This window comes from Echinops telfairi, unplaced genomic scaffold (assembly GCF_000313985.2).
Source record: "Echinops telfairi isolate 266 unplaced genomic scaffold, ASM31398v2 ScPeMD7_7475;HRSCAF=8513, whole genome shotgun sequence".
Classification (NCBI taxonomy): Eukaryota; Metazoa; Chordata; class Mammalia; order Afrosoricida; family Tenrecidae; genus Echinops; species Echinops telfairi.
The window spans coordinates 26,998,475-27,010,077 of record NW_022111379.1 but is presented as its reverse complement, the minus strand read 5'-3'; the positions used below and the strand labels follow the sequence as shown (position 1 = coordinate 27,010,077).

The window sequence follows — 11,603 nt, the reverse complement described above, 5'->3', positions numbered from 1 at the left end:
CCAGTAACTCAATCCCATGACATTAATGGGTGTGTCTAATTATTTTTCAAAACTGTGCTCCCCATGTGCTCTATTACATGAAGGGTCTTCAAAAATATTGCAACAAAAAATCTATTATTTTTCTATTTCATTTTTTCTGTGAATTTTTGAAGCCTATTCATATATATTTATACACATGCAGTACATACAAATATGTATATACAAGTGTACACGAACATACCTATATATGCACATGCATATATGTACTCCCTTATGACCTCCTATATTTTTACAGTAAACATATCTGCCTAGCTAACAGTTCACAGATTTCTGGTTATTATTGATGTTGCAGAATTGTGTTATATAGGATTTACCATCGTTATCCTTTCTTTTTCTTGATCACATTGTCCTGACTTCTCTTATATTATAATTTGCCTTTTATCTTTACTAAATTAATATGTGGCTACTAACCAGTGAGTGATGCTCCCAGCCCAACCTTGGTAACCATCAAAGACTGTTGCTTTCTGGGTATAAATCTATTCTTGATTTTTATGAAAGTGTTATGATACAATAGTGATTCTTTTGTGGGTGACCTTGTTCACTAAGCATACTGTTCTCCAGATATGTCCATGTTATGTTATTTTTTGACACATAATTATGCTTTATCATTGCATAGGATTCCATTATATTATGTACCGCATTTTGTTTATCTATGTATCAGTTTGTGGGCCCTTGTTAGTTCCATTATTTTTGCTTTGTGAGTGATACTGCAATTAATATAGGTATGCATGTGTGTACTGTTTTTGCATAGATGCACTTTGGTCACTGCTCTTCGCTAGGAGTGAGAGTGTGGCATCATTTGATATTTTCATTTCTAGCCTTTGGAAGTAGTGTCACACTGTTTTCCATAGTGCTTTCATCATTTTACAATTGCACCAAAAGTGTATGTGTTATCATCTCTCCAAAAATTCACAGCATTTGTTTTCTGGTTTGTTTGTTCACTCAGTTCCTTTTTTGCAGGGTGAGATGGTATCTCATTATCATTTTTATTTACCTCTGTCTAATGACGAATGATAGCGAACAATTCTTCATGTGCAGTTAGCTGTCTCAAAGTCTTCTTTGGTGAAGTGTTCAGGTCTTTGGTTTTTTTATTGGATCATTTGTCTTTCTGTTGTTGCAGTGTTGACATTTTCATAATAGAGATGTGTCATTGCCCAAAATTATGGAGATGCATCATTGCCAAAAATGACCTATGTGCAGATTCTCGTTTTACTTTTTTGGTAAAGTCTTTTACTGAGCCTACGTATTTATTTTTAGGAGGTTTCAGTTTCCTAGATTATCTTCTGCTGTTTGTGTATTTTTAATTCTGTTTGACAGTGTACTTATGCCATAAATTAGGACCCCTAGTTTTGTCCCTATGTTATCATGCAGGAATTTTATAGTTTTAGATTTAATATTTAGGTCTCTGATCCATTTTGAATAAGTTTTTATGTACAGTCATTGTGTTTGTGTATACAGAAATTTTGCATTTTTATGCTGACAAATATACCTTTATGTTTCTTTCTTTATTATTATCCATTAGAAAGTTATTATACTTTCTAATTATTTAATACTAGCTTGTTTTTTTTTTGGTACATTTGCTTTGACAATAGTCTTGTTCTCTAGTGTATTGCCTCGTTACCCCTCAAATTAGTTCATCTACTTTTCCCATGCTATTAAAAAAAAGTCTTCCTTTTTCTGCTCATTTGAAATACCACTTTTATCATATTTATCACACATAATTGAGAGAAAATAAGATAATGTTATTTAATTTAGAGAAAATAGGAAAATTTCCAACAGTGGCTAATGAAGTAATATTCATAAATTTATAGGATGTTTACTCTTATATACATTTGAAAATGTATTGGCACCAGAAAAGAAAGGGACTTAAACTTGCATAAAATAAAGGTAATCAGGTAAGAAAAATGTTAACTAATAAACATTTTTCACTATACTCATCAATTCCATGTCAACTTACGATTAATTTCCATGGCATAGACTATAGAGTGATTGAAAATCAGGATTTTTTTTTAAGTTGTGATAGGAAGGGAGGAAAGATAAAAAAGATGATGTTAAGAGAAAAGTAAAACAAATGATTTAAAAATACTATTTTGCTGCTGAGAAACACAAAGATCTCAAACTTAAGAATTATAAACTTGTGCTGAGAAACAGTGATATATTTGAGAGAATACTATATAGCATTGATTTTACAAGAATATATTTTATAGAAATTTATTTTGCCATATATTTTAAGCAATAATAAAATCAGTTTTAAAAATACTGTGCAAAAGGCATGATGCTACTGGCAGATGATCATTCTGATGTAAAAGTTAATCCATTAAATAATATTTTCTTTTATCCCAACACAAACTCATTGTAAACCCAAATAGCTATAAAGTTACTATGTGATAAGATCTTGTTAGAAAACCCACATTTAATAGTCTTACTGAACATAGTATAGCCACAGTTTCTCTATCTTCTAACATCACCAGATTTAATAACAATAAAATAAAAATATAGCTTATACTGTAATCAAGGCTTTTAGCATGCATTTATTTTTACCTAAGCAAAGAGTCTTTTGAAATAAAATTAGATTTTTAAGTTCTGGTTTACTAAGTTACAAACAAATTCAGCATTTGACTTTGTGGTATTTATAATAATGTACTCATATCGCATTGTAAAAGCTGGAAAGCAGTTATCATCTCACCTAGTGATGGTATATAAATTGACAACCCTGAATTTCACATGAAAGAAGGATATTTGAAAAATTCTCATCTTAAAAAGAAGAACACAGATGGCAGCAGACCCACCATGCTACATTATGCTTTATGAAAAAGCATGAATATTTGAATGAAAATGTAGGTATTGACATGAAGAGGGGTTAATGAACCTCGTGTAATGGTGGTGCTTTGCTTGTCTGTAGTGAAACAGGTACAGTAACACTGAGTTTCACTTCCCTCAAGCATGAAAAATCAGACCTTACATTGTAAAATTCTGGTTTGCAGAAGTCTAAGGATGACAGTGGAAGTCCAAAATATGTTTGCAGGATCCACACATGGAAGAAGCCCCCACTGATTCCAATTTAACCACGAGGGAGGGATGGGAATACCCTGGTTATCAGCAGAGAATATTGGATAGTAAATTAAAATGATAAATCTGACTGAATGTTTAAAACCTTGTCATTTGATCTCTCTTTTGATACACTTTGAGCCTGATCTAGTTTTGAATATTTTCTGTTTATTTATTTATTTTCAGATTGGGCCTTGTCTCTTGTGTTTTGTTATTGTTGGTAGTGTTCTTGACTCTACGTTATATATTTTTTTTGGTATGTGAAACCCAGCTTTGGTGAATCTCTAGATAAATCACTAGAATAAGGGTTCTGTGGATTGTAGCAGAGGAGACGGTGTAATGGGAAACTGATGTCAAGGAGTACAGAAAGGAAGAAAATGTTTTGAAACTGATTGTGGTAGCAAATGTACAATACCAAACTATTAAATGGTATGATATCTGGATTATATCCTAATAAAATTATTTGGGAAAAAAATCTACTAGCTCAGCCTATATTCTTCAAAAATTCGTGACAGGATTACATTTGATTTCTTTTTTCTATCATTTAGGTTATTGTTGTTAATACAAATGGTACTCCCAATAGAGAAGAGAAAATTTTCACTATATGGAAAGTATGCTTAATGGCTTAAAGAGGATGATAATGTAAAGGCCCAGTTAAACTGCTTGATATTTGGACTGGAGTAAAAGTAGGATATTGGCAATGGAACTACACTGATTCAACAGGATATCCACCAGGTCCAACTAAAGGGAATTGCAACTCATCATTCTAGCTAATGGTATTTAGACTAGAAGAAATTATTGGCGTTTCAAAATCTGTATCTTATAATCTAGGCTTCTTTCTTTATAAAATAAGTTGGAGCCTTGTGGCAGGATATGCAAGAATTTATTTCCAAATTAATGTCTGCTCATTTATTAATTTGGAACTGATCATCTGACTCAGAAGCATGGAAGAGAATCTTACTATTAATTCTATTCTTACGGTCTATCTGGTCTGCAAACACCTCTCCATAGATCATCCAGTAGGGCATGTAGAAGATGTTTCGGGCTAGTCTCCAAGAAGGTTCTTCATCTGGATGGAGAATGGCTTGACGGGCTACTCCAAAACTCATCAGCACAACCAACATGATGACCACAAAATACAGCATGTCAATCATCTGAATAGAAAAAAGCAGAACATGTATCTCTTACTTTCTTCACACAAAGGCCAAGATAACCGTGATTCAGTGTATTGTTCTCGCAAGTTTTTTATCAGGATGATGAATGTCTCTTTTCATGCTCTCCACCCCCCTATTCTTGAGGCTACTACCTGCAATGCAAAGGCTTATTCTAGAACACTGCTATGCTCATCTATTGCTTTTAGTTCTTGCTTTTCATTTATTGTTGTCCATAAACAAATGTATTTCTAGTATCTACAGCTACAGATGGAGAATGGAAAACATTATGAAAGAAGATGGAGCATGTATAGGAAATTAAGGGGTGATAGGAGGAGACACCTACAGTGGTAAAAGATGATAAATTGAGAATAAATACTCATACTTATTCTTTAATTATACAATGAATTACTACAATTAGCAATGATCAGGTTGCTGAGGGCACTGGATTAATAAAATTCTAATTTTAAACATTCCTAAAGAGGAGGATACTTGCTGAGATTAGTTAAACCATTTCTGTTGTCTCAAAGTTGTTACTTTTTCTATGAAGAGTTTGTAAAAATAAATCAGGATTTTCCTTTCTTCTAGGATAAATCCCAACACAGCAATCTAAGTATATTCTGCTGGTTCATATGTAGTTTTATATTCCATGTTTTGCTTTTAAATAAACCTCAGCATGAATTCCTCTTGGCCTAGTCACCCAGAATGGATTTATCTTGAGATACTTACATAGGGACGTCTAATGATTTATGGCCAGAGGTCAGGGGTTGAAATTTTTATGGAATACAGATGGGGGAATGAACCAGGGCACTCTTTGTCTCTGGCTTCTACAACATGTTTGAAGGTTGCCAATCAGGTTATCACCATATAAACATTCAAAAATACATGTACCCACATAGAACTGGGAAACCAAATCTTTGTACTAAGGGATGATGAAAAAATTTTCTAGTCATAAAAAATAGAATATTTTGAGGTACTTGTTTTGCACCTGAATTCCTATTTCATCAAAACTTGATGGTATTATATCTCCCAGGAAGGAAAGAAAGCGCTAATAAACTCACTGCATTAAATCCATTCTAGTTGGTAGTGATCCGATAGGATTGGGTAGAACTGCCTGTTGGGTTCTTGAGACTTTAAATCTTTATGGGAGTAGACAGCCTTATCGTTTTCCTAAAACTCTTATAAAAGATGAAAGCATTTTCCTATATCTTACTATCAAACTATTCTTACATCAGCTAAGCCATTTCTGTTATCTCAAAGCTACTATACATCAGAAATATAAAAATGAAATTGTTACTTAATAGTTTAAATATGATATGTAAGAAGAAAAGTAACATGCTGAGTGCATATATACAGAGAGAACTCCAAAATACAAACTCATTGCCATCTAATCAATTCTGACTTATAGCGACTGTATAGGAGGGTTCTAAGACTAAACCTTTGTGGGAGCAAGTAGCCTCATCTTTCTCCTGAGAAGCAACTGGGGAGTTGCAATCACTGACCTGGCAGGTAGCAGCTGTGCATTTTACCCTCTGTACAACTGGGCTCCTTCAGAAAGTACTATAGAAAATGTTGGGATTGCTATGAATTGGAATCAGCTAGATTATACAGTTTGTATTTAATAGAAACCGTTAAAGAACACTTCATGGTCATGTTCTTCTAGTAGGTAGGAAAAGCTTGCAGCTGTGTTACAGTGCTAATATTTTGTCCCCATATCCTCTTATATTTTCCATTCATTTCTTTACCTCCTCACATAAAATCTTCGGTATAGTTGTTGAGGCCCACAGACTTCAAGTTCTCTTCCATCATTCTCTCTGGAATCCAATCCAATCCTGTTGTCTCCCTCTCCTCCCTCTCTCTCCATGAACCCCTATCAACGTGATGGCTGATGAGCTCCATGTTGCCAAATCCAGTGGGTTATTTTAGTCCACATCTCACTCAATCTTCAGCATCAAAGATATACCACACCACCATTTGCTTCTTCAAATAATTTCTTCAGCCTCTTCCTATTTCCCTTTTGTCTCCTGCTCACTCCTCATTCTCCTTTGCTGGTTTCTCCACTTTTTTCCTCTCTCTATAGGTTCAAATGTTGCCAGGGCCTTGCCCTAGAATTCGTATTGTCTAGACTTTCCAATGTTTATTTCCAACCTTGACTTATTTCCAAATCTCTGACCTTTTCTCTGTGTTACAAATGCCTATTTTGAATCTCCACATCTACCAAATGCACACTTTAGACTTATATCTAAAGGCTCAGTCTCCCTCTCCAGACCTGAATTGCTCCCATTTCCAATCACAGACCCACCATTTATCCCATTATTTAGACAAACATTTTTGAAGTATCCTTCACTACTCTCTTTTATCTCAAATCATTATCAAATGCTGTTAGCTCTGGCTTCAAAGCATGTATGCTGGGTAGCACTTCCACTTTCACCCCAGGTTCTCCTCACTGACCTCTGCTTCCATTCTTGTATCCCTGCAGTCATGATAGCCCCTCTGAACCAAAATTAGGACACGCTATACCCTTACCTAAACCACAGATGGCTTCTCTTCACACCCAATATCACCTCAAATGCTCACGCAGTCCAGTGCTCCTGAGTGGCCTGCCTCGTGCCTAAGTATCTCTGCACTTGTCCCACACTAGCTGCCTTTCCCATAGCACCCCTCGTACATGATCGTCACAGGGCCTTGGATCTCGTTGTCCTCTCCACCTGAAATGTTTCCCACAGATATTGTGCTTATCTTACTCGCGTCATGTGACTTCACACATCACTTTTTGGAGAGGATTCCTAGAACATTCCATTGGCAAGAGGAGCCCTACGACTCTCCCTCTTTTTGCATTGTTTCATTCTCATTTAACTTTCTATCATTATCTGACACAGTTTTACCAGTTGCTTTGTTTGAATAAACATTGCCCATCTCCTCAGAGGAGGTAAGCTTCAAGTAGGCAAAGACTTTGTCCACCCTGAATTTATGGTGTCACAGTGCCTGAAACAGCATCTGGCACAGGGCAAATCTTCAGCCATCTGGCAAATGGATGAAAGCCAAGGAGGTCCATTCTCAGTATCATGTGCTGAGGGTAATATTCTGTTTTCTATACTTATGAATCTGTATCCTGTAAGAAACAACTTGAATGTGAAAGACCATATGAATCTCCAAGAACCATGCCCAAGGCCTAGGCTTGTTTCCAAGCACAGCCAAGATGTCGATACTAACCATCTTTCCAATCATCATCACATAGGGCCCCAGGTACTTGTTGACCCCAAAGATGTCCAGGACACGAATGTACCAGAAGATGATGTCTACACAGTAGATCACTCGGCCATAGCCCATGTAGGGCTGATTCTGTAGGCGAAGGACCACCCCAATCATGAACACAGAGATCGCCACAAGGTCAGTGATGTTCCAATACTCCTGGAGCCAAACTTTTATCTTCTGGCTGAGTTTTCCTGGTTCTGACATGAGAATCTGAAAACAAATCCCAAAGAACACATAAACTGAGAGTGTTGTGTGATGTCCTCATCTTTTTACACTTTTGGACAGATGGCCGGGGGGAATATTACTATTCCAGGGCATCAGGTCCCCATTTCCTGTTTAAGACCTCTAAACACCATTCTACTTAGACAGAAAACACTATTTAGACTAAGGAATTCCATGGCATCTTCTATATTCCGTATTTCACAAACACCACTATCAGGAACTACTTTCCAAATTATATCCTTCTGTACTTAGAGCAATTTTCTTTTGATTTCAAAGAAAAAAATTGGGGCCTGTACTTGCCAGATCATGTTTCAGGCTTAGTCTAGGAGAAAAACTCCTAAGTATAGATAAGCTCCCCACAGGGGGGCAGTGCACCTCAGGGGAAATGCCAGAATTGGACGTGGAGATAGTTCTTTACCAGAATTCTTTTACAAGTCAGATGTGAGAAGTCAAAAGAATGTTGAATTTGTTTTACCCCTGCTTGAGACAATAGTTCTGGAAAATTACCCCTGGTTAAAAAAAAAAGACATTTTCTCAGAGTAAAATTGGAACTATTTAACAAGCAGCATGGTTTGAACACTCTAAAGATAGCATCACAGTTTGACTCTTCCTAACTTAGGGAAGAATCACCAGCCGAAGGCTGGTTTCTATGAGGTGAGATCAACCATGTCTCCACCCTCCAACCATTTTACTGGTTCTGAAACCAGTCATTATGTACTCTGCTCAGTTTAAGAAGTGTTTTCAATGGCCATATGTAACTCAGAGACAATACTCTCGATCATGGGATTTTTTTTTAGGGAAGTAATAGGTTATAAATCAGGATCAGAAACAACTCAAGATAAAATTCTTCAGCCAGAGAAACCTATTCTCAATTATTGGGCCCCCGTAGCTTGTCATCCTCTGGCAAGTGTTACAAAGCTCTTTAACTCTGCTAATAAGTTTCCGGAGACACCTGTGCTGCCAGCAAGCTTTGTTGTCGTTTTTCCCCGTGTTCCTGAAGGTACTCAGCTTTTTTCACTCGGTGGGCCAGAAAGCCCACTGCACTATCTTCTGCTAGTCTCTTAAAAAAAAAAAAAAGAAGTCCCTACTTCTGCTTACTTTTCTCACTTTTTATCTCTTGCAAGATGACAGGCATGAAAGTAAGAACATGATTTGAATAGGGGTGGTAAGTATGGGTGGTGACTGGGGTATGGCTAGTGATGTGAGGTACACTCTCTAGTAAGGTAGTGACAAAGCTATGTTGTCTAGTTATTTCCAAACCACAGTGATCTTCTGCACAGCAGAACAAAACACAGCCTGGGTCTGTGGGAGCCTCACAATTGCTCCTACGCGCGATAGACGTGTCAATCGTCTCCGTGAGGGCCTTCCTCTTTTCCGCTGCCCCCCTACTTTACCAAACATGACATCCTTCTCCAGGGATAGTCTCTCCTGACAACCCATCCGAAGCCTGTTAAATGACATTTCCTCATCCTTGCCTGTAAAGAGCACTCTGGTTGTTCTTCTTCCAACACAGATCAGTTTGTCCATTTAGCAGTCCATGGTATTGTCTCTTTTTAGAAATTCATTTAATTATTTTTTTAAATGTTGGCAAAAATACAGGTAACAAAACATTCTCCGATTCAATAACTTCTACATGTATAATTCATTGCCATTGGTTATACCCTTTGTGTTGTACAACTGTTATTGTTATCCTTTTCCAAATTATTCTACCACCATTAATATTATTCTACCACCATAATTATTTAATTATTCTACCACCATAAATTCAATGCTCCCTAAGCAAAGACTCTTCATCCTTCACCTATAGTAACCTATAGTCAAGTTTGGTTTCTCTTTTTTAGTTTTTGGTTGATATAACATTCACATGTCATACATTTCCATAGTTAAATTGCTTTTAAAAAGAGTTGCATATACATCATCACAGTCATTTCTAATGCTCCCTCCCTACTGCATTCATTGTGTGGTAGTTACACAATTCCATGTCAACTTGATAAATAAGAATGAAGGGGTGGAGGCTAGCCTGTCAATCAGGTCATAGCCTGATGGTTTCTTATGGGCATGGCCTTCTGATGTCTCTCTTCCTCCCTGGAGGCAGGACCCACTCTCTCTCTGCTACACATTCCTATTGACAAGCAAAATAGCATAAGCATGGCAGCCAGAACTCTGGAGATTCTTCTACCGCTACTGGACCCACAGAACTTTCCACCCACTGTCTTGTGATCTTCCTACATTTAGCATCATTGTATGTGCTGTGTGAGTCTGAAGAGAAATTCATCAACTAATATTGGGCTTATGGGCTAATATCAACCTTACGGACTTGATCTGGACTGTGCTCGGATGTTTTATTGATGCATAATTACTTCTTGATATAAAGTTCTCTCTTACACATATATGAGTGTCTCTGGATTTGTTTCTCCAGTCAACCCAGACTAACACAGTTTGCTCCCCGATCCCTTCCCCCTGCCATCCACATCCCCAATAAACAATTGCATCAGTTTTTGTATCTATGCATCCACTCCTTCTGTGCTTCATAATCAGGGAAGCCTAACAGAAACAAAAACTAAAAAGAAAATGAAACACAAAGAGGAAAATAATATTAATAAAAAGATAAAACAACAAGCAAGAAAGATAAAACAACCAATATTTTTAAAGTCAGAGAAGAAATTTCTGTCAAAGCCAAAAATACTTGAGCTTAGAGGAAATTCAGGTTGGGTCAAGAGGGAGGTCAACTGATCAAGTATCATATTATACCATGATTCGATCCACCATAATCAAGTTTACAATAACTTCTGTCTGATAGTAAAACTGTTTGATTCCCTCGCCTGACTAGAGGGGATCTGCCACAGGCTTAAGCTGACTAGATATTCTGCAGATGGATATTGGGCTCCCACTGTTCTCCATAGCCTTCTACAAATTGTGTGTTCATAATGTAAATTCCAGTACTTTTCCCTTCATCATATTTGGATTTTGTTATCATTATCTTTAGATCACACAGGCTGGTGTGCTTCTTCAATGTGGACTTAGTTGACACCTCACTTAGATGGCTGCTCGCTTGAATACAAGTCCCAGATACTATTCCAGTTGATAGCCAGGCATCATCTGCTTTCTTCACCACACTTTTCTGTTGCACCCTTATATTCAATGATCTCTTCATGAAAGCAAGTATTGAGCAGGACCATGTTATTAGTACTAATTGTTCTTGGATTGGGGCTAGAATTATGTGGGAGCCCCAATTACATCTGTTTATCCATGAGTTGTGAATGACTCTGGCTTACTTTGGTTGTCATATTATGACAAAAACAGAAACAAACACTAATAAGAACAACAACAACAAAACACACAAAACCAAACATAAAAAACAAAAATCAAAAGAAACAAAACAGAAAAACATTGACATTCATCCCTCCTGGGGTATAAGGCAAGTGCATTGATAATATCAATAATTTAGCCAATGGCATAGAATTTAAGGTGCTGTTGATATGAGGAGTTTATGCTAGTATTCCAACTTGGAGCTGAAATCTGTGAGTTATTGCTTTATACAGCTTGATTTCTTAATTGAGTGAGTTGTTTACACTGAGCATGGGGGTTGATGCTAGGGGAAATTTTCCTGTCTCATTTTTTACAAGTGTAGATCCTTGCCTCTCAGATTAAAACCTGTCATATTAATGCAAGAGGATTATTGGGGTACTAAATATATGGTCCTTCTGGGTCCCCTTTCGTTGGAGAACCACTAAGCCAGGGATCCCACATGAGGCTCAATGATTGCCATTTCTACAGTCTTGGGGTGGTCATCTTTTGCTTCCTCTCCCATCAGAGTATTTCATCCCGAGGTCCAAGGGCCCAGGTAGTTTTTTTTGTTTGTTTGTTTTTTTATTTCTTTTTTTTTTT

General features: G+C 36.8%; 1 protein-coding gene across 1 annotated transcript in view; it reads right to left on the bottom strand.

Moving 5' to 3' along the window:
• TRPM1 (transient receptor potential cation channel subfamily M member 1) overlaps positions 1 to 11,603 on the bottom strand; it is a 166,498-nt gene that overhangs the window by 29,545 nt on the left and 125,350 nt on the right. Inside the window, exons 21-23 of the mRNA XM_030884308.2 lie at positions 7,452 to 7,703; positions 4,067 to 4,241; positions 1,997 to 2,017 (exon numbers count right to left, since the gene is read on the bottom strand). Coding sequence (XP_030740168.2) covers positions 1,997 to 2,017; positions 4,067 to 4,241; positions 7,452 to 7,703 — 448 coding nt within the window. The remainder of the gene's footprint in view (positions 1 to 1,996; positions 2,018 to 4,066; positions 4,242 to 7,451; positions 7,704 to 11,603) is intronic.